Source organism: Terrapene carolina, unplaced genomic scaffold (assembly GCF_002925995.2).
Source record: "Terrapene carolina triunguis isolate 2854851 unplaced genomic scaffold, T_m_triunguis-2.0 Scaffold189, whole genome shotgun sequence".
NCBI classification, from domain to species: Eukaryota; Metazoa; Chordata; order Testudines; family Emydidae; genus Terrapene; species Terrapene triunguis.
Window position 1 is genome coordinate 9,365,372 of NW_020664540.1, and position 23,874 is coordinate 9,389,245.

General features: G+C 45.5%; 1 protein-coding gene across 2 annotated transcripts in view; it reads right to left on the reverse strand.

Moving 5' to 3' along the window:
* Positions 1–728: 728 nt before the first annotated feature.
* DAAM1 (dishevelled associated activator of morphogenesis 1) overlaps positions 729–23,874 on the reverse strand; it is a 179,292-nt gene continuing 156,146 nt past the window's right edge. For both annotated transcript variants that reach the window (XM_024214645.3, XM_024214644.3), the window contains 9 exons: positions 22,279–22,363; positions 19,395–19,501; positions 18,223–18,311; positions 16,079–16,247; positions 13,999–14,106; positions 11,954–12,014; positions 10,056–10,187; positions 7,178–7,348; positions 729–3,834 (listed from right to left, as the gene is read on the reverse strand). In XM_024214645.3, coding sequence (XP_024070413.1) covers positions 3,625–3,834; positions 7,178–7,348; positions 10,056–10,187; positions 11,954–12,014; positions 13,999–14,106; positions 16,079–16,247; positions 18,223–18,311; positions 19,395–19,501; positions 22,279–22,363 — 1,132 coding nt within the window. In that variant the 3' untranslated portion in view covers positions 729–3,624. The remainder of the gene's footprint in view (positions 3,835–7,177; positions 7,349–10,055; positions 10,188–11,953; positions 12,015–13,998; positions 14,107–16,078; positions 16,248–18,222; positions 18,312–19,394; positions 19,502–22,278; positions 22,364–23,874) is intronic.

Consider the following 23,874-nt stretch of genomic DNA (forward strand, 5'->3'; position numbering starts at 1 on the left):
GGATACCCCAATCTGACCAACCTCATTGCTCTGCCGGCTCTCATAGAATCATAGCATCTCAGGGTTGGAAGGGACCTCAGGAGGTCATCTAGTCCAACCCACTGCTCAAAGCAGGACCAATCCCCAACTAAACTCTCCCCCTCCCTCAAACCCCCTCTGCTCCACAGCGAAGACTAGATCTCTCCCTACTCACTTTATTGCTCTGCCTTGGGTCAGGCTCTGTTTAACTACAGCATCTCCTCCACTTTGGGCTCCATTCCCGACTGCCACCGACTTCCTGAACGATCTGGGGCGAGTCACTCAGGGCAAAAGGGCTTACCTGCCTCAGGAGCCTAAGTCCCATTGACTTTCACATTCCTAAATCAATTGGGTGCTTTTAGAAAGCTTTGCTTTTAAATCTTTTGTTCCTCAGTGAAATGGAGACAGCAATTCCTTCCCTTACAGGGGTGCCACCAGGGTGAATTCACTGGTGGTGAGGTGCTCAGTATGCAGACTTTTCCAGCACACAGGTTGATACTCCAGGTTTACACCAGCAACAGACAGACCAGAATCTGGGCCTTTGCAAACTCATTAAAAAAAATAAACACTTTTTTCCCCCCATCTGTCCTTGGGGATCAGCAGCCTACTCACCACTATCCAAAACAGGCAGCTTCACTTTCTTCTGAGGACACACAGGAGCAGCTGCTCTACAAATCGGCTTGAAAAATAACTCATGGGCTCCATGGACGTACACTCAATGCAAGTCTTTTGCTTTATTGCATATTGCCATCTTAAAAAATGTACAGTCTCATAACATACACAGCATTTCCTGGCAGCTAAACTACTAACATTCTTGCACCTAACTTGGTTGACTACTAAGCTAAGAAGGTCCATGACATATACTTCAGTTTACAAGTAATTTTTTCCTTTTTGGCATTATTAAAAAAAAAAAAATCTGTAAAATACACACCCAAGAGAAAAGAGTGGCTACTGACACCAGCACCTGTTTAAAAGTAGCTTTCAACAATGGCACATGAAATTACCTGCACACCGCCTTTTGTTTGGAAAGAAAACTAAATGGCAAACGCAGCCCAATAACCAGGCTGATAGAAAACAAAAATGATCTGAAAGGGCAACTAAGCCCCCGAGCCTCCACTGGAATCCCATAGGGTGAAGCCCGAGAGCACCGCTTGGCTACACAGGCTGCGGAAGCGGGACCCCAATGCAGGACTGGAGACCTTTTCAACTTCAAAACGCATTATTCTAGCTAAACAATTAACTGACCATTCCTCAGATCGTCAGACATGAGACTCCCCCGCCCACCAAAAAGAGTCCGTTCCCTAAACTGTGTCAGCCCAAATTTCTTAATCCATAAATAGAAAATATAAATAGAGGCACTTTAGTTAAGGAACAAGAATCGCCATTAAACGTTTTTTCCCCTTTCTTCTTCTTCTTAAAACAAAGTGCTTCACTCCCAATCTTTGAAAATTTGCAGGTTTCGCAGTTGCTTTGATAGGAGGTGCAGGACTTTACCGAGCCGTAACTTTGTATTTATTACTGCTTTATACGCTTTTTTTTATACTTACAGTGCGTCGAACGTTGCAATGAGGAAAAACAAAAATCGTAAGACCACAGCTCTTGACAACTCTTTTTAAAGTGATACTTCACAGCTTTCAGAAAGCACAGAGACCCCGGGCTGGCTCTAGGTGCTAAGAACCATATTTTTATACAAGTTACTTTAAACAGCACATTTGCTATACAGTACATATAGGAAAAATGACATCCCAATCCCACCGATAATACCCATTACATGAAAAACTTATTTCGAATAGTGTTAATATCTAGTGCAACAGGGACAAACTAATCTCTCCACAGGAAAAAGAACAAAAAACAAAAAGAGCATAAGAATATTGATGGTATAAAAGTTTGTTGGTTAAAAAAATAAAACCACCACAAATAAATAAAAGCAAAAAGTAACAGTCTTCCATATATTCTGTATAATTTAAGAATATTAAGTGTTACTATGTTAATGGCATTTACTTTTTATTTTCCAATTTTTTTTTAAATTTTTAAAATTTCTGTATTTATTACTTGTTACTAGTTTACTCCCTGAGAGTTTTGGGCTTTTTTTGGACTGACATTTTACAGGTAGTTTTGCTTACAAATTTTAATGACAATATAAAAACAGCAAACCACTTGAAAAAGTACATTGTTAAGAGAGAAACATTTCTTGGCATCATTGCTACTGTATGTCCGTTAAAAACAAGGGGCCCGGTTCAAAGCCCACTGAAGTCAATGGGGGCCTGTCCATCGACTCAATGGTTTTTGGATCAAGTCCTCTGTGCATTGGTTTAAATGACCTGCAGTTCGGACCTACATTTAGGTTACGTCTACACTAGAAAAGCTACAGCAGCATAACCGCAGTGCTGCGCCGCTGTAGTGCTTCAGTGTACACACCCGCTACGACTACCGTCACTGTAGGTAAGTCCATCTCCTCAAGAGGAGGTTGCTAGGCCAACAGAAGAATTATTCCATTGACCTAGCCCTGTCTGCACCAGGGGTTAGGTCGGCTTAACTACATCGCTGAGGAGATTTTTCACACCCTTGAGCGACAGTTTGGTTGACTTAACTTTTTAGTGCAGACGTGGCCTTACAGAGGATACTGTTTGTCCCACTGAATAAAAAATGGGGGGGGGGGGAAAAAACAACACAAAAAGTTGATGCTCTTTGTCTCAGCAGAGAACCCCTCCCTCCCCCGCTTCCCATTTGTCATGGGCAAGAAAACGTTGTAAAGGTAGAACTATGTCTATGTATTGTTATAGCAATAAGCACACTGTGGTAATCTGTCTCGAGCAAGAGCAAGGGTTGCGGAAAGAGAAGTAAGTCCAGTGCTTCCCAAAAACAATTGAAAAGGGATTATCAAGAGAGTGTACAGTACAGAACTCATCGGAACCCGCACAAGAGCACAGATGTTCAAGTCTTGACTAATAATAAAATGGATTGTTTCCACTTGACTTTTTCTTTTTCCCCCCCAAACACACTTCAGACTGTGCGCAAGGTGTTCCTAGTAGACTTTAACATACTGTATTCTTACACCACCACTACGGTCTCCAGGCTGATCCCCAGCAGTCCGTGACGACACCCCAGCACCAGTGGTTCGGATAGCGGCGCTGTTTTTGTTTCTCTCTATGCTCTCCGACACCAGTTACACCAAGGTAAAGAATTCCAAAGGGAGACCAAGTAGAAAATATTTCTCAATGCCTTTGTTTACTACAAGGAATGTTTTTGTCATCTCTTTCTCAGGAGACACAATGTTGTGCTTGTGCACCAGAATAACTACTTTTTGAACAACGTGGTTGAAGGAAAGAAAATGGAATTTGCACTCAGTGACCAGTGTCTATATACGTGTTTGCATGGCACACATATATACACTGTCCTGCTTGACAGAGACAGACACTTATATTCTCCATACATACCAACAACCAGACTTTTTATATACACAACACATATACACACACGCACACACACAGAGAAAGTGTGCCACTGTTTCGGTTTGAATTACAAGGCAGTATAATGAAAAATCCTAGCCACTTCAAAAAGACTGCTAATCAGTTTTCTAAAAAAATGTTTACAAAACCAAAAGGATCAGAAGTTGAGTTTGGTGACCGGCCTCTCGCGGCTGCTGTCCGTCAGCTGGTTGGTGATGCGCTTGCGATTCCGTTTCAGTTTCGAAAGGTCTTTGTCAAAGACTTCACCTGACCGTAAAGCCGAAACGAGGTCGTCAAACTCCCCACCTTCCTCGCTGTTTTCTTTAGCCTTTCTGGCCTTGCGTTCCCGCTCGCGCTGTTCTTTCAGCTAGAGAGGAACCAAGAAGAAAAATAATCCAGCTCGTTTTCTGTAACGCATTGACCTGAAAGGTATACAATTGAAGGCCTTGTTTTGTTTTTTTGGCCTGGTCTACATTTAAGTAATTTACCATCATCACTCTGTGGATTGGGGTGTGATTTTTTTTTTAAATCAAAATGGTTACATTGCTACAACCACTGGAACGGATGCATAGTACAGAGGTGACTGGTCTGTTATTCACTTGCTCGCAAACCGGAAAGCTATAGCAGTATAAAGCACATACATCCCAGTATACCTGAATCCAGAGAACGGAGCTGTATTGCTTTAACTATGCCGATACAGCTAAAAGCAGGACAACCTGCTAGTGTAATAAGCTTTCAGGTACCACTGTGACTAGAGCTATGTTGCTTTAGCAGCACCTTCGGGAGCTCCCTGGTCTGCAGTGCGTGTGTGCTGCACCTCCCAGAACCAGAGGTGGCAGCACATGCCCCTGTCCGTGCCTGGCCTGGTTGAAACATTGAAATGTTCTGGATTTCAATATTGAAAAAAGATCCCCATGAAAAAAAGGAAAAATTCAACTACCATTCCCTCATCTTCTGATCAGTGTTCAAGCTACTCAGAGACACACTTTTACACATTTCAATGGGAGGAAGGAAAAAAAAAAAGAAAAACTGATGAAATTCTTTCCGTGTTTTCAGCCAGACCTGGCAATGCTGGCTGAATGCAAAGGGCAGGGATGGAGACAGCCGACAAAGGTCACAGCCCCATCTGTCCCCAAGCCTATTTGGGGTGATCTAAGCCCCTTGGGGCGCTAGCAGGGAGCAACCTTTGTGTGATGGAGCCCCACTCCACAGCGATCTCATCCTTTATTTAAAAAATACAACACAAGTGCCCCGGAACCAGTGTACGTTCGATAGCTGGCCAGTAGACGTCGTTATCCATTTCTGTCACTGCTTAGCAGCTATGTATATTGGTGGGATTCCAGTACAGTGACTGTAGTAACATGGCAGGCTTCCTATGCACGGTGCAGCAACATCACACCGCTGGCATTGCTTTGGAGGGAACAATCCCGGTTTTGTCCTTCTCTCCTATGAAAGAGGCTCCGGCGCCTCTGCTCAGGCAGGCCACAGTGACTATCAAAACCTTTACACCAGTTATCAGAACTGAACACAGTGGGGCCAAATTTATCTTTGGGGCAAGCTCGATAAGGTCTGTGGAGTTGAGCACCCCAGTAAACTCGGCTCCTTTTTCCCCACCCCCATCAGATCACGAGAGGACACATAAGAACGGCCGTACTGGGTCAGACCAAAGGTCCATCTAGCCCAGTATCCTGTCTACCGACAGTGGTTAATGCCAGGTGCCCCAGAGGGAGTGAACCTAACAGGTAATGATCAAGTAATCTCTCTCCTGCCATCCATCTCCACCCTCTGACAAACAGAGGCTAGGGACACCCTTCCTTACCCATCCTGGCTAATAGCCATTAATGGACTTAACCTCCATGAATTTATCCAGTTCTCTTTTAAACGCTGTTATAGTCCTAGCCTTCACGTACTGAGAAACTGAGTCTGTAGCATCTCCTGCCTACTGAGATGGTGACCTGTCCACAGCAGGGAACTGCAGCTGCCAGGACTCTCATAAGGCGACTCTGAAAAAGATTTGGGGGTTGTGGTGGATAATCAACTGAACATGAGCTCCCAATTCTTCTTAGTGCATGTGCAACATGCCTCAGGTGGCACGTGACCAGGATTCATCACCGGTTGGTCGTCTGGTTGGATCGTTAGCTTCCCCGGCCCGGCCGCTGATGGGGAGTGCGACATGAATGCTGATCCATGCCCCCAGCTCCCACTGTGATACTGTGGTCAAAAGAGCTAATGTGATCCTGGGATGCATAAATAGGGGAATCTTGAGTAGGAGCAGAGAGTGTCTGTATTTGACACTGGTCCAACTGCTGCTGGAATACTGTGTCCAGCTCTGGTACCCACAATTCAAGAAGGATGTTGATACATTGGAGAGGGCTCAGAGAAGAGCCTCGAGAACGATTCAAGGAATAGAAAACATGCCTTACGGTGATAGACTCGAAGAGCTCAATCTATTTAGCTTAACGAAGAGAAAGCTAAGGGGTGACTTGATTACAGTCTATAAGGACCTATAAGGGGAACAAATATTTAATGTACTCTTCCATCTGGCAGAGAAAGGTCTAACGCAATCCAATGGCTTGAAGTTGAAGCTAGACAAATTGAGACTGGATATAAGCATAATTTTTTAACAGTGGGAGTAATTAACCATTGAACAATTTACTGAGGGTTGTGCTGGATTCTCCATCACTGACCATTTTTAAATCAAGCTTGGAGGTTTTTCCTAAAAGCTCTGCTCTAGGAATTATTTTGAGGATGTTCTGGGGCCTGTGTTATACAGGAGGTCAGACTAGATGATCACAATGGTCCCTTCTAGCCTTGGAATCTATGAAACATCTGGCTTAATGTAAGATTTCACGTCCATCCTGGCTCTCACAGTTTCCAAAGGCAAAATTGTTGTGCCTGGTCTGAAGTCATTAGGGACTGTACCGGACTGCACTCTATGGTTATCTTAAAGCCACAGGTCCCTTTTGACTCTACTCCCTGGAGCAAAATTGCTTATGCTTTGAAGAGAAGCAATTAGCAGCATGTACTGTTTGTATTACAGTTGCACTTAGAGGACCCACCTGAGATTGAGGCACCATTGTACCGTGGGCTGCACATACACAGAGGTAGAGAGATTCCCTGCTCTATAAAGCTAACCCTCTAAATCGACAAGGATGAGGGGCCTGTCCTGGAGAGCTCACAGTCTAAACAGAACAAGACACGCTAGGATGGGAGAAATCAAGTCCGTATAATCTCCATTTTACAGCTTGGAAACAGACTCAGAGAGATGAAGTGACTTGTCTGAGGTCACAGGAAGTCCAGGGCAGAGCTGGATAGGCTGGACCTTTTGCGTCCCAATCCAGTGCCCTATTCACAAGACCATCCTTCCTCTCAAGGAGAAGAGACAGACCTAGGCAGTTCCAGGCGGGATTTCCAAAAGTTCTCAGCATAGGCGTAACTGTTCCCATTGAAGTCACTGGAAGTTCCACCATCCATGTCAATGGCAGCAGAATTAGGTCAAGATGCAGAACTTCCAAAGTCCCACCGCACACTAGCCCCGAGGACTGAAATTAATCCTACATTTCCGAGCACGTGCTAATGAAACAGTCACCATCTCAGTTCCTCTCCCCCTTCTCCTCCCTGTCTAGCATCCTGAAGCACACACTGACATTGACTCAACCGTGCCTACAGTACAAGCACTAAAGATCATAGCGAGCAAGTTCTCCTCAAACCTGTGCTTCCATGCGCGCCCGGCGCTCCTCCTCCTCCTTCCTTTTCCTCAGGTTTTCGTTCTCCTGCTTGGCCTCAGTCACAGCTTGAAGAAACTGATCGAAGATCCCAAAGAACTCATCCGGCTGCATTTTGCTCGCGTCTTCCCCAAAGTGCTTCACTGCCTTGGTAAACTGGGGAAAGAACAGGAAGGAGTAGTTTAGTAAGCTAGTGAGAGAATCCACTGAACCAATAAAATCCTTTCCTGAAAACCATCTGCCTGACAGATAGCCAGAGTAATATTTAAGGTGGTATTTGATGGAGCGGGGAATTAAAGGGGAAATGATTATCTATTCATTCAAATCTCAGTTAAAAAAAATAAATCATACTTTGTTTTCTGCTCATTAAGCGATGACTTTTAAGCCAATATTTTCCAATGGGCTGTTCCTTTAAATCGTGTAAGAAGTTTTACACTCCTGTTTCTGCTTAACATCCTTTATTACCTAACTCAGTTTTATTAACTAAGCAGTAGTAAAAACAAGGAAGCAAAGTATTGTGGTGCCAAAGACTGAAGACATAAAACTAATAGTAGACACGGCAGGGGCAGGAAACTTGCACTTTTAAGTTTTCTTTGAAGTATTTTTTGGGGGTATTATTTATTGTTGCCACATGGTTCAATATTGAAACCAAATGTGTTAGTGAAGCTTTTAAAAGGCACTTATTATTCAGTCAGAAACTACACCAGTTAGAGGAGTACGAAGTTTGCAGGACCTATAGTACCATTCATGGACAATTAATGTGATTATAGCAACGCTGTAGCTAAGGTTGAGGCAAGACTTCCATTATATGCCCCTGCTTCTAGGTGCCTTTAAAACGGATAGAAGTTGTCCTTTGGACTGAGATTCCTTATGCTTATTTGCAGCTGGGGGCGGGGGGGTGAGGAAAGGTGGGGAAGAGAGAGAGTGTGTATAAACCTTGTTAAAATTGTGATTGTACGTTTTTGAGATTATCGAGCTTTAAAAAAAACAAAAAAACAAAAAAAACATTTACTAGTTACTTTGGTTTCCACTCTGCTGATAAGTAAGGATAAAGATTATGGGTAACATTTTCGGAAGTGCCTAAGTGCACTTATTTTCAAAAGAGGCTTAGCCACTTCCTAAGTCTCATTGAAAGTCAGTGGGACTTAGAATATTAAGGACCAGATTTTAAAAGGTATTTAGAGGTCTAAAGATACAAATAGGTGCCTGGTGGAATTTTCCAAAGAACCCACGTGACTGATTCCCATTGAAGTCAATGGCAGCTAGGCAGTGCTTTTGAAAATCCCACTAGACATCTATCCCTCACCTTTTAGCCACTAAAAAACTATAAAGGGCCAGATTTTTAAAGGTAAAGTCCCACCAACTTTCAATGAGACTTAGGAACTGAAGTGCTTACAAGGGTGTAACTCCCCTCTGAGGGCATGGAGGACACAAGCTACAAGGTACCCACCCTGTTGGAAAGAGGACGACGTTCAGGTCTAGGTACCTTGCACCCTCAGCGTCCACACAGGGGAGGTACAGCGCAGCACACTAGCACGTTCTGCAATTCACACCCCTTAGTCCGAACTCCAGGGCCACGCAGGCATAGTCTTAGGCAATTCTGAAAACGTTACCCTCCTACCGCCTGGAACATTCCAGAAGATTGACCCAGCGTCCCCAAAAATAAAGATAACGAGACTCAAACCCAGAGGAGCCTTTTAAAAGTGAGCATCACGTTGACTGAGCACGACGCGGGGCCCAGTGCATGGCTGCTGCACTGTCTGACAGCTGTCGAAGCAGTAGCTCAGCCGTTTTAGAGCAGGCCTTGAGGGACACTTAGGACTTGTCTACACTAGGGCGAGCTGTCAATTGTAGCATCTCCACTGACTGAAATGCACCTTGCGGCCATACATCAGACGTACCAGCTGATTGGCCGAATGGCAGCATTAAGTTACCCCGATAGCTGGTACGGGATAAGTGCCCACTGCAGCTCAATCCGCTGAGCGCCAGCATGGATGAGGCCCATGGGGCTGTGACTGCCGACAGCTCCCATCTTTGATCGTTCCCTCAGCTGGGGAACTTCAGAGACCTGCTGGCTGAGAATCCCACAACCCCACTCTGCACCCTGCGGATCAGGAGTGGAGGTGGCATTTCCATAGGGTGTGTGTGTGGGGTACAGTGGGGAGACATGGTCAGAGGACTGGGATAGGGCGGGGGAGGACTGAAGACCTGTGGTGCTGGAGTTGGGGAGAAGATATCTGAGGGCCGTGCCTGGAGGGCATTTATGGGCAGGCGGAAGGGAGGGGTGAAGAGGAGACCAAAGATGTTCACCATCTTTGACAGAGGTTAGATGACATCTCACACTCTAACCGGGCTTAGGTCAGCCCAGCACGGACAGGCCTTATACCAGCCGTGCGCACATATTCCGCTGGTAGCGACGCCCTGACTGAAACAAAGTGCTCTAGGGCAGACGAGCCCATAAACTGCAGGATTTGAGAAAGGCTTCAGTCATTGCTGGGCTAGTCCTCTCTTTCTCCGGAGATAGCAGGGTCAGCCACACAGGTCTCAGAATAGAAGACTGAGGTTATGTCTGAATTGTTATTTCACCCAAGTAACTTTCAGGGAATGAGTCTTTCTGTTTGCAATGGATCATATGTATTGGTGTATGTACTAGATGTATTTTCTGACTTTGAAATGTTCAACTGTTCAAGTTCTTAAAAAAAAAAAAATCAATTGGGTTTGAGGGAAGTTGATCTACCCCAAAGGATAGAAACAATAGATCTACTGACATATGACACGCAATGTCAGAAGGTTCTTTAATACCAAATCACTCCCCTCTAAAATAATTCCCTAGGAAGATCATGGATTATACCATGGATCTTACCAGTTCTTTAGCTTCCATCAGAAGATCTTCAACGTCGGAGAAGCCAAAGCTGGCTAACGTGATGAACTGGCTGACGACTGACACAAACTTGTCTCCAGGCCGAGAGAGCTGTGATTTCTGGTATTCCAGTTCCTTAAAGAAATAAATTTAATTTTGGTCAGTGTCTGTTTAAAAAGGGACATAAGATTGAGCATATTTAACAACCCCAAATATATCCTCTCTTAAAAAACACTTGACCAGTCTCTTTCCCCATGTAGAGGCTATAACACAGGTAAGATTTCAATTACTTTACTAGATGGTCTGACAATAAACCCTAGGACCTAGGTGTCTGATCATGGGCACAAAGATGTGACACTGACTCTCGTTCTTGTGAGAAAGCAGGGTGTTGAAATACATCAGAACATAAGAACGGCCATACTGGGTCAGACCAAAGGTCCATCTAGCCCAATATCCTGTTTTCTGACAGTGGCCAGTATCAGGTGCTTCAGAGGGGATGAACAGAACAGGGAATCATCAAGTGGTCCATCCCGTCGCCCATTCCCAGCTTCTGGCAAACAGAGGCTAGGGACACATCCTCTCTGCTCAGAACAGGTACACTGAGCAGAGGTGATGCATGGTAACACACACCCAGAGGTGGCAGGCCTCATTCTAGGACTACCTCTCTGGACAGCGTTGCCATAGCAATCATTGATTCTCATCCCTTCCTATTCTGCCCAATTCTTTGGGGTGTGACTGTGCAGAAACAGGACAATTTTCTGTTTTATTTTCCCTCTGAAACCAGCGAAACTGTTCGGAATTTGCCAAAGGAGCGGTGCTGGTGGAACCCCAGCTTCCCAGATTAGCATTTTGCTGCTGGGTAGCTACGTAAGGGCACACAGCGTTCTCCATAGTTAGCTGGCTGCTTTCTAGTGGTGCCTCTTCAATTTTCACATTAAGGCTGACAACAGTCCCCAAACCTCTGCAGAAATCAGATAAAACATGAACAAACAGTAACAAACCTACAACCTGGTCTTATCATTTACGCAGGGCTTTCCCCTAAAAAAAAGGGGCAAAACATACCCAGTTTACCCATCTCATTGTATCTGTGGCTACTGAAGCTTTAACTCCACCACCATCTCTTTATACTGTCAAATGCAAGAGTTATAGGAAAACAAACTATAGAAAGCCGATTACTTTTCTCGTAGTAGTTAGTTCCCCAAACTGCTATTATTTTTATACATACGTTCACACGCAGTCAGTACTACTCAAGGCAGAGTTGCTATCGTCGAATGGAGCTGTGCACAACACTTTAGGGAGCACAACAGGATGCTTTGGAATTGCACGTAAAACGTGCTCTCTCATCACTTATAGGCTCAATGTACTGTCAGGTCACCAGGCCAGGATTATTTTGGTGCTCGCTCTCTGTCTACATCTACACATGGAATTGTAGAAAGCCACCCAACTATCAATAGATCCCCTTCTCCGACGTGCATGGAAATATCTTCCAGTCCATTTGTTCACCACTTCCTTCCCATGCCTCACGTGAGCTCAAGACCAAGCAAGAGGAGCTGCTGTCTGATCCGGGGGCTTCATGATGGGCAGTTTTAGAGGTGCAAGCTGAGTACTCATTCATGACCTCTTCGTGGTTTTGGTCAACACAACAAATAACTAAACTTACCCCAGCTCCCTGTGAATCTATTAGGCGTTTGGCTGATTTATAACCAGTGTACAGTAACTCCCGTCCCGAAGCAGCCTTGAGAGAACAGGCACACATGCAGGGCAGGAAGGAAAGACAAACTGATCTCCAGGAAGTAAGATAAAAGCAGCTTTGCTAAGGGCTTCCTGTCCTGCCTCCCTAAGGATGGATGCTATGAAGCTTGGAATCAGAGTGGACTATTAAGTGGGTAAATAATACTTACAGTTTCCACAGCCCTCAGTCCGCTCCTCAAGGTGTTTATTTCTTTCTCCAGCTCAGTCATGCTGTTGAAAATGGCAACGCTTTAATTTTAAGCCTTTCCCAATGAATTGCATAACTCTGTGCTCTAGTCAATTGTGTTTTCCCCATTTAAAATAATCCCTCACGGTGCTTCCTGTTTTCGGATGAGCAGCTTTCATGCGGCAAGTTATGTTGACACACAGTGGCCAAAGAGACTGATGAACGTGAAACTGGTTATGGTTGTTTATTTTGAGCTACGCACACTTTGTTATAAAAGGAACAGTCTCAAGTTAAAAATCACGGGCCAAATCTTGGCGTAGAACCCATCTGTGGAGGCTTGTATATGTTTGGGGGGAGGGAACCTTACCCACGACCCTCCCGGTAGCCACGTAGCAATGGTGGGGCCACCAAATTCTTCCTTAGGGGCACTGTTTGTTTCCCCCAGCTCCCCGTTCCCTTCCACCTCCCAACTGCCACATATAGCCACTGGGACACAGGGGAATGACATCAGATCAAACGGGGGCTCCATGATGTCCCAACACAGATCGACATGGCTGAGTGGTAACTGAAGAGGAAGGTTCAATAGGCCCAGCAAACCTGAAAGCATCTCTAAAAGAGCTGTCGGCTGTGGAGAGGTCTTGTGGCTTATCGGGGCAAAGATTTCTCCTCCTCTCCCTGAGGGGCTGGGGAAGGAGATAGTAAGTTAAACCCTTCCTGCTCCCCATTTCCCTCAATCTTCCAGCCCCAGGAATTTTTAGATGATCATCATAAGGGAACTCTCCTCAGTCAGTGTTTTTCCCCTCAGAGTGGCAATAACCACCATCGCCCCGGTGTGGAAGGATACAGAGACCAGGGTCTGCAAGGAGCTGGTTGTAGAGTTAGGGGATTAATCTCATTTATATAAGGCCTCCCCCACCCCAAACACTGCTCTCTGCTCCCATGGTGTCTCCACCCATATTCAACACCAGGTCCAAGCATCCTCTTGACCGGTCTACCTGCTGCATTGTTGTCATACCCCTTTACTGCTGAGGATTTGGCCACATAAAATTATATAAAATTACTAAAACTCCATCTATTGTAAACATTAAAACACTTGCCACCGTTTATGGCATTGTGCATGTCGCTGGTCTTGGACAGTGAATCTACACTTTGCATTAAAAGGGCCCTTTGAAACGAAAAGAACCACAAGCCATTACGAGGTTTTGTAAATTCTACACATCCCCATCTCACCCCAACCCTAGAATTTAGGATTAAACGATCTAACATGGTCCCTTTTAATATGTATCAATATATCCTCAGTCACATGCAGTTCAGCCTTAGACATGCCTGCACCTCTGACTTATTAATACACACTCAAACCCCACAGCAGCAACATTTCGAAACCTTATTCATTTTAGTGCGACTTAAGCATGTGCTTAAGGGCTTTACTGAACCAGGGGAAATCCAATCCACTTGCAACTGGTTTAAAAAACGAGTGGGCAGAATTTAGTAATCAATGGGCTACATTTTCAAAGAATGCAGCAGATGCCACAAGGCTTGCATTATTGGTTTAGACATGCTTGGGTGAAGAGCTCCCTGCTTTGCATGCCCTAAAGTCGGGCCACATGCAGAAAAAGGAGTACACATATTTGTGCAGACATTGTCATTGCATTCACATTTAAATATCTGACCTATATCTGCAACCCCATCTTTGTACAAAATTAATTCATTTTAAAATTGTGTCTACATTCATAAATGGAGTATAAAGGCTTCTGCAGTAAGCATAACAGGACACGGCTGTTCCGAGTGGCTCGCCTCTTGTCACAATTAAGAGATTTGCGATTCTTTTCTGTTATGTCAGGGGTTTAAAACCTCTACAGTTGACGTGTGTTTTGTCAACAGCCTTTTGCTTCTCTCTAAATGGTGGATTCCAGACAGTGGTGGGGAAGGGAGCTCATCTGAAGAAACGCAAGCAAAGAAGAACGCAGTAATATTATCGCATGTACAATATTCTGTTGGTTTAAAATTGCCACCTTAACTTCTACCTACTTTACTTTGGCTGCTTGAGGGATGTCTCGCAGCTGTTCATGAAGACTGAGGACTTTGGGATATTTCTTCTCAACTACAGTTATGAGATAGTGCAAAAGGGTGATGTTCCTATGATAAAAGAAAGACGAAATTACAGATATTAAACGGTCACTAGCCTCAGAAGTTAGGTATTAGTCCCAGTGTCCTGGCCAAATTCTTGCTTTGGTCATTATATTCTATGTGTCTAAACGCTTCTGGAAGTTCTAATTAGTTAGGGCATTCTTCACTTCCTGTCCTGATGGCTGGGTAGCATTGGGCACACTGTCAAACAACAGCTGCCTTCCACCCCCAAGGTGGCTGATGCTCTCCACCCAGGCCTGGTGCAGAAGGTGGCTGCTTGCCTGTTAGGCAACATTAGCTGCAGTGGACATGTTACCTCGGTGCTCCAGGAACTGCATCCATTTCCTATGCAATTCCAGGTGTTGACTTTGGTTTATAATTTCTTACCAGACTTGGGGTCTGGCTATCATGGAGGCTGCCCTCCCTCTCCCCAGGAGCCAAGGTCAACTGGGGAGCTCAGGCCAGGAGTCCCTACATTCAGACATCTAGGGGCTGGTGACCAAGGATTCTCAATGGAGGGCACTAGACTCTAGAACGTCATTCCCCCCTCGTCCAACACAGTTCAAGTCTGTTGACAGCTAGGTCACAGGGCAAGGGCCCACGGATTCTCTCAAGCACCTGCTGAAAAGGGTGGCTGGAGGGAGACAGTCCAGAGAAGCGCCCTCCTCTTTCTGCTTCTTGGCAAAGAGGAAACACTGCATGTTTTATTACATTTTGTATGGTGCCAGCAGCATTAGACGCAGACTGCCCCTCTGCTCATTTAGGATGTTATTTTGTATGGGTGCCTCCAGCCTGGCCGCTTCTCACCGCACCCTGCACCATCTGGGAGCTGCCCAGCAGGGCTGCAGCCCCTTTGAGGGGGCCCCTGCACTTTGCAGCAGCCCTCATTCACCGGGAAGTGACTGGAGCTGGAAGCCAGTTCAATTCCAGGCTGGCCAACCTGCAACCCCAGGACAGGCTGGGGCGTGTGAGAGAGAAGCTGGGGCTTCCCAAACAGCCCCCTCCCCACAACACCAGCAGGATACCTGGGTGCCCCATCAACACAGCTCTGGCCTGGCTGCATGGCCCAGCACTGGAGGGACGCTCAGGGCAGCAAAATCCCTTGTGTTGGTTCCAGTGTGGGATGTGTCCTGCGATGTATTCAGGCGCATTTATAAACTGAGCTATAACTCTACAGAAAGGGACCAAAAGTCACCCCAGCCCTGCAGCAAAAATACTCCACTCAAAGCGGACCCAGCGACCAACCACCCCAATCTCCGGACTGAACAGCTAAACCTAAATGGCATGAAACCTAAATGGCCCCGCCATTGCAGTATCTGCTAATGTCCCTTTCCAGAGCCTGCTAGAGACACGGAGGCACCCCACTCATGGTAGCTGGTGGGAATCATTTCAATGGCATTTCTTCAACCCCCTGATATTATACAGTCGCTGTCTGTCCAAGGGATTTCTTAGGTGCCTACCACTGTGGTGTCTAAGGTATCCTTGAGCACGCCCAGAAACGAAAGTGTGATGCTGGCAGACCAGGTGCCAGCTCATGCCAAGGCCCCAAGGCCTCACTGAACACAGACAAATGCGTCGCTGGTAACAAGTCTGGCTCACCTGTGTGTTACTATTGTTAAAACTGATAGTAGCGTTGTAAGAGCGTGTTTATATTTGATGACATGCTTGTAGGACGCGGCATGTATTGATCTCACTGATAATATAACTTTATACCGGGGGATACAGATGTTGAGTGTTTGCATTGTTAACCTCTGTAACTGTGCAACTCCAACAGGACAGACGGCTGAACCAGTGTAAAACGCTGGCTTTCTACTGAAGGTATTAGGTCTTGCTTACAAGAAGGCCCATTGAAACCAAATTAGACATTGTGAAACACTGACTGCTCCCCCCACACCTATGAAGAAGGGAGTAATTTATGGATCCTCTGAGCTATTCAAAATCCATAAACGCTTTCACCGATGCGACAGGCTGAGCCGCTCACTTGTCAATGCTGGACTTCGTGTCTGCAATCTTGTTTAGGCTGACGATTTTGAACCCAAAGGCATTGCCTCTCTGGCCTTTATTCATGTAGTTTCCAAAGGCCAGAACCACCTCCAACAACTGCTTCAGGCTGTTACTCTGAAGCACCTCCTTTGAGCCAGCGCGGATTGCTAAAAGGGGGAAAAAATGTTTTTGCTGCCGTTAGGTTCTGGCAATACATAACACACAGACTAGTTTGATGGTTACTTTAAATACCAAGCCACCATAACAAAAGCTATCTGGAACTGCAGACCAAATGTTGCAGATTACCACTGTGATGCTGGCAGACCAGGTGCCAGCTCATGCCAAGGCCCCTCGGCCTCACTGAGCACTGACAAATGCATGCTGGCTCACCTGTGTGTTAGCATTGTTAAAAGACATGTTAAGTTGATAATGTGTTAGTGTTTGGACTTTATGAAATGCTTGTGAGTTGCTGTCTGTACTCGTAATACCTGTTATAAGGTAATATTTAGTGTTTGCTTTGTAACTGTGGAAGTGTTGGCTCTGAAACTGGAAACCCCACAGTCAGGAGAGAAGCATTACCAAGTCTGAAATACTAGCTTAACACAAGAGGTGTCATCTCCTGCCCAACCGAAGAAGGCCTATAGACATCAGACAAGGCATTGTGGAACATCAGTGGACAAAAGATTTCGTTGATCGCTCCCCCCGTGCCCAGGAAGAGGAGACTTGCACAAACCCTCGTCCCATCACACTTTGAACTCTAGGGGAAGGGAATAAAAATCCCTGATCGAAGGATCTGTATCACTGCGCTGTTTCAAATTTGGAGAGGGCAACTTTTCTAAGCAAAAGCAAGGAACCCCCAAACTGCTTAGCTTGGCTTAGCCCTAAAGGTGATACAGAGCTTGCACATTAGAGCCGTTTCTATTACCTTTGAAACCTAAGACTGTAACTCATCTCCGTGTGTACACTACCTGCTTTAACCTTGTAAATAACTCATTTCTTTTTCCTAGTTAATAGGCTACAAGTGTTGGCTTTGGTGAGAGAACTAAGGTACAATTGACCTGAGGTAAGTGACTGGTCCTTTGGGACTGGGAGTAACCAGAGCATTGCTGTGATTTTTGGTGTAAGGGACCATCTATCACAAAGGCAGGCTTGCCTAAGTGTCAAGACAGGTCCGGAGTGCCCAACGGGACTGTCTGTGGCTCCACGTTAAGGCTGTTACAATGCTTGAGGAGTTCACGCTCGATACTTGGCTGGTGAAATCTAAGGCCTGGTCTACACTGGGGTGGGGTGGGATGGGATGGGGTGGGGGAATCGACCTAAGATACACAACTTCGGCTACGAGAATAGTGTAGCTGAAGTCGACATATCTTAGGTTGACTTACCTCACGTCCTCACGGCACGGGGTCAACTGCCGCCGCTCGCCCGTCGACTCCGCTTCCGCCTCTCGCTGCGGTGGAGTGCAGGAGTCGATGGCAGAGCGATCGGGGATCAATTTATCGTGTCTACACTAGACGCGATAAATCAATCCCCGATGGATCGATCACAACCCGCTGATCCAGCGGGTAGTGTAGACGTACCCTAAGTATAGATCACACAACCAGTTTGGTATTTGAGCCCTGGCTTGTAACAGGCTGCCCTGAGGTTGGCACCCACATTCGTGAGCTACTCCAACCAGCATGACCACCACCTGTTGGGGTTGATGAATTCAAGCTATTCTAAATAATATCGTAAAACATTTGAAAGTATTAATAATCACTTCTTCCTTAAAGCAATCCTGTCGATACCAATACACCCAAAATCTGACCTCTCCCTCTTCGTATATATAGCTTGGATATATTTAGTTTTGAGATAAAAACCTCAGTTCTCCCCCTCCCCCTTTAAAAAACCAAACTGACAAGGGCAACGCTACAATAACAAATCCATACTCCAGTGCATCAGGAGGGAAAATATTTCTGTTTAGAAACCGATTTTCATTTCTGGATTCCAGGGCCTTGCTAGACACAAACATGTTTGGTTTTATTGGGAAGAATACATTGAGTGAATCTGGGCTTTATGAATGATGTGAAAATTGGGGAATACTTGACACATCAGCAAAAGCTTTCTAGCAAACCAATAAAAACAACAAAATCCCCATTAACTTACATTCAATCTTGGGCTTAACTTCTGCAACTCTCTCCGCAAACTTCTTTTTGAAGTAAAGGGACTGCAGCCTTTGCTGATAGTGATTTATCCTGTCAGAGTAAAAGATGCAGACATTGAAATTCGTTTGCTACCGACAGGACGCAGCCACTCCACTATTCACAGCTGCAGATAGGAAGGGCCAATTTGACCTTGAGAGCACCTTTCTCTTTGAACTGTAGTGGGACAGAAAAGATGATGCCTTAAACTGCCATCTCTTAGGCCCCAAGCCAGGTAAACGCATGCTTAAGTCCATCCCCCTTCAGGACATTATATCACCACTTGCTTAACTTTAGACATGGATTTCAGTCCCATTGAATTCACTTAAGCATGTGCTCATGAGCTGTCCTGAACAGAGATGCTCCCCTGAACCGAGTCCTCAGTACGTTTGTAATGGGCTATAGCTGCATAGACAGACAGACAACACGGCTACCAGCTATGTGGAACCTGCAATCTTCAGTATCAAAAAAGCTGGCCTCTACAGTTAGCCAAGTTCCTCTGAAGCATTAAAGGTACATCGCTGCTGGAGGCAACGCTTTGGGATCTGTTGGCTTGAAGATCTTTGCCAGCATGGCAAAGCTTATGTTCATAGGTCCTGAAAATGCAGCAGCGTTTGCTAGGTTTTTTTTTTTCCCTCTAGGTAATGCAAACTTTACAGTTAATGGTAAAAATTTCTGGACAGAGGGCCAGATCTTCAGCTGGTTTAAATCCGTGAGAGTTGTATTGTTTTATACCTGCTGAGAATCTGGCCCACAGTACAGAAAAAGGAAAATCGCTCCTGTCTTGCATAATTTGGACAGTGCTCTCTACTCTTAACCACACTCTCTGCAGAGAGTTCTAGCTTTAAACATTCAGCACTGGGAGATGAAGGCTGCAGATGGAAGTTCCTAATTTATCCCCAGGGCAGCAAGGCAACAGGCTCACACATGTGTATGTGAGCCGCAAAATAAATAAAAATATCCAAGTGGATTTTCAAGCCAGGCCTCATTAGACTCCCCAGCTGCGTTACACAAGATTATCTAGCTCATTTATCTAAATATTTTATAGAAGCCCTGTGACTAATCTGCTCAGCTGCCATTCCAATAGGTCTAGTGTGTAACCTGCTGACATTCTGCAGCTGGTAGATTCAAGCATACCTGCTCATTTCAAAGAGGAACCTGTCAGCCTTGGCCATGCGATCTAATTCATGTTTGTGCTCCTCCAGAAGGTCAATGTCGGCTTTCTCAGGAACAAATTTCAGGAGCTAAAAGGAAACACAATTTAGACACGAGACCTACACTTGTTTTTATGCAGTCCCTTTCTTATAATGGGGCTTTGGCTTCATTAACAAATGAACAGAAAATGAAACATTGCTGTGTCTACTTTCACCCCCAAACCTCCCCCACGTACAGAGGGTGCAATATGGAGCTATTACAGTTTGCCTAGGAAATACTGAATGTCTGCCGTTTCCCACACACACACACACACACATTACTGTTCAATACTTTCCACCATGCCCTGGACATGTGGTTTGATTTTACACCGGCTAAGCTGAATCTTCAACTAGTCTGTTATAATACAATTATTTTAGATGGCAGCACAGTGGTTCTGAAATTTCCTAGTGGTCAGATCAAAAGAAAGAACTAAAAATGGTTGAAAAAATTTAGACAAGACATTACCCCCCGCAAAAATGCAGTTGTGTTGAAACCAAAATGTTTCAGGGAAACCTAGTCGTGTCAATGAACATTTCACTGGGAAAGTTTCTCAGGTCCAGAATGCAACAGATAGCGAGAACCACCCCAAACTAGTCAAGAGCCCACAATAGGATGTGGATGATTCAAATTCACGTCTTGATTCTGCCTGATCCAGAGCAGGGATTTCTGGGTCTCCCACTTTCCAGGGGAGTGTCATCACCAAGCTATTCAGGGGTGTCTCTCTCTCTCTCTCTCTCTCTCTTGTGTGCTTTTTCCATGAAAAAAGTTTCGAAAGGTCTTAGCCCCATGATAACAAATCTCAAAACTTTTCAGAAAATGGAATTCTTGTTTTCTAGCCAGCCCTGGTTGCCATCAGGGTGTTTTTACTTGCAAATTATATTCCAGCTAATTAATCCTCCCAACTCTGCTCTGGAGGTAGAAGTATTATCTCTGTTTTACAGACAGCCGATAGCTCTTTGTTTATTTCCCTGAGATGCCCAAGGTGTCTCAGCAATTTAATGTCAAAGCTGAGATTAGAACTCCGGTATTTTAGCTCAGACGTTGAGTTGGCTAGAACGTAGATCAGTGCCTCTTCGGTACTGCCGGGAAGGCAGCCCTCGATCTGCTGTCAATGCACCAGCCCCCTCACTAGTGCTTGGCTGAAATCAGCTCCTGGATAAGGAACAGCTGATTGAAGCTGAACTGGAGTGAGAGGGAGGCGATGCTGGCGGGCAAAGGAAAACACGCGGGGGAGCTTGCAGCCCTGGTGTCGTCTCCTCCGGTTAAAGTTACACGCCCACAACTGGTCAAAGCAGCCGCCAGCTTACGGCAGCCCTGAACCCCTCACTGATGCTAAGCTCTCCTATTCCAAGTGACTCGCTACCATCTCTGGCTGGTTAGGAGACCCTGTGCCAGGCTGGCAGATGACGTGCCTTCCCACATGAACACCAGCAGTGCAGCCACCTGGGCACGAAACCTTCAGCCCTCAGGAAATTCCAACGAGAATAAACCAACACAGAGCTGCTCTCAATTACCGCCAGCTGCCCGCAGCCCCTAGGGACTGGACAGGAGTGCTAAAGCTGCGCCCCCTTTTGCCTGGGAAGGCAGGGAGCTGCCAGCCGGGGATATCTCCAGAGCAGGCAGTTCCCCAGCTGGCTGACTAAGGGTTCACAGCAAGACCAAGACTCTTGACTCGCCATTTGAATTCTGCACGTTTGGCTAAACCAATGGCCCTTACTTTTGAAAGGCATAAATAAACCCATCATTTCACATTGCTGCCCGGAGTGAATCAATCCGGCAGAGCTAGAGTCCCCCGGAGACAACACTGCTCAAGCAATGAGGCACTCCGGGGTGCGGAGCTGCCCTCCCACACGGACAGCTTGGCCCTAGGTGTGGTGATGTTAGTCAGGCAGCATCACCGCACTCTGGTGCCTGCTGCTTTTATAAAACGGCTCTTTAAATAAAATCACACCAAGGAGGGGCATCTGCCCCGCCTCTATTAAGAAATAACAAGCCTTTCCTTTTGATTCACTTCTAATTCCTCCCTCCACCGCACCCCATGTACTGTGTGTCACTGATCTGAATGAAAGCACTTACTCCAAGGAGCTGGAGCCTTGTGTCTGTTTGTTTGCGAAGGCTCCAAGCGCCCTGTAGGAGTTCAATCAATAAAGAAATCAAGATCACGGCAACATTGCCTGACAGCATTCATGGGCTGGGAGTCCCAGTGACTAATCAGATTCCTATGGAAGTAACATGGCGTGCACAGATGTCACAATGAATCTACCCTTGCGAGTTTTAGCTTTAACAGAATGTCATCTTCATGCTCTGCATACCAACGTGAGCCCTAGCTCCGGGAACCTGCAAAACAGCACTGCGAGGAAAGGCTCTGGGGCCAGACTCACTGCTCCAGCTATGCACCAGCGTAACTCCATGGTTTCAAAAGGAGTGATAGAAGCCTAAAACTGGAATAGCGCTGATGGAGGAGACCCCTCATCTGCTGTATGTCCAGAAACTGGGATTTTGTCTAGCAACAGCAAACCATTGATTGGACTGAGCCATCCCCTATGATGTCAAATGCATTGCTGAGATCTGAGCACAAGGGTTTGTGGTTATGAAAACAAGATCAGTAAATACTGTTTAGGTCACGTTTTGCACGTTTGCTGAGTGGCACATCCTCTGCTTTGGAGAGCAAAGGTGTTGTAAAGGCTGTGCGGACAAGCTCATCTCTGTGTCGCAAATCGGAGTTATTTTAAAGCTACCGTTCATGAATCTGTCACAAGTCTGTCTTATTTTGAAAGGCATCCAATACTAACAACAATATGCATGACAGTAAGCTTCCGTCACCCACCTGCTCTAACATGTCTTTCGGCAGGTCCTCGTGTTCATCCATTGTTAAAATTGCACGTTTGATTTCATCATTTGATAATTTCAGCCTGGGAAATGAAATAAATGGATGTTCAGAAGAGTGTTATTCACACATAAAATGCAGCCTAGTTGTTGCGTTATCAACACTGGTTCTTCATGATGTTGTTTTGCCTGGACAATTTAGGCAAGACTCATCCAGTAACCCAAGCGCACTCCTCGACAATACGGCAAATCGTTTCTGCGGATCTGAACTTCCCTCAGGGCCTTATGTAAGAGTCAGAGATCAGGTCAAGGGATCCAAGCAGGACCCTCTTCTGTTCTACTCACTGCTGTCGAATTCCTCATATTACAAGGTCAAGGGGAGGGCAATGCAAGCTGGAAAGAAAGGTTAGTTTCATCCCATTATATAATTTAACACCTGAATAACAAGACTGCTCTTCTATTCCATGCCATGAGTGACACAGAAGGAGAGTGGAGGTGAATAATACCTTCCTCCCTTTGCTGAAAAACAACCAGGTCATAATAAGCCAGACACTTATTATTTGGCCAGTTACCATGTTAAAAATTGGCAATTTGATAGGAGTAAGATTGCTAAGGAAAGTGTTTCTAGTTAAAATCCTCCCTTTCAGTCCATTCCGCACCCCTGGGCTTGGTCAATCACTCCCTTGTACGTACTCCACCTTGGACTCCGTGGAGGCAATGATGCAGCAGAGTCAAGGCTCATTCGGTTACAAGACCAGATAGTTTGGAAGCCTATGTAAAGCTGTAGAACAGGGGTAGGCAACCTATGGCACGCATGCTGAAGGTGGCACACGAGCTGATTTTCAGTGGCACTCACACTGCCCAGGTCCTGGCCACCGGTCCGGGGGGCTCTGCATTTTAATTTAATTTTAAATGACACTTCTTAAACATTTTAAAAACCTTATTTACTTTACATACAACAATAGTTTAATTATATATTATAGACTTATAGAAAGAGACCTTCTAAAAACGTTAAAATGTCTGACTGGCACACGAAACCTTAAATTAGAGTGAATAAATGAAGACTTGGCACACCACTTCTGAAAGGTTGCCGACCCCTGCTGTAGAAGATCGATCTACACAGCCGAAGAGGAGATCTGGTGATATTTACCTTTCCTCCTGCTGCAAAGTGGCCTGGGAATGTTCTCTGAAATTGTGTGTTTTTGTCAGCCACGCTTTTAAAAAAAAAAACGCTACACAGACTTATAACTAACACTGCAATTCATTTCTTTTTTCGGAGCCAAATGTTAAGGTCCTGATGTGACAGCCGCCATCTTGGTCGACACACTGGGGATTGACTTCCAGAACCAACAGCATGAGCTGCTACAGTTTGAGCTAAAGAGTCAGTGCTTCCTAGATGGGGCTGTAATATACTCATATCCTCTGTGGATCGGGTACATACAGGGACCTGAAACTCACCAGTTGGTTACACTGACTCAGTCAATTTCCCCATCGACTTTAATGGGAGTTTGACTAAGTCAGGACCTCTGGATTTGGCTCATTATTATTATTTTCACGTGATTATTGGACAAATTGTGTGTGGAAATTAGCAAACTTT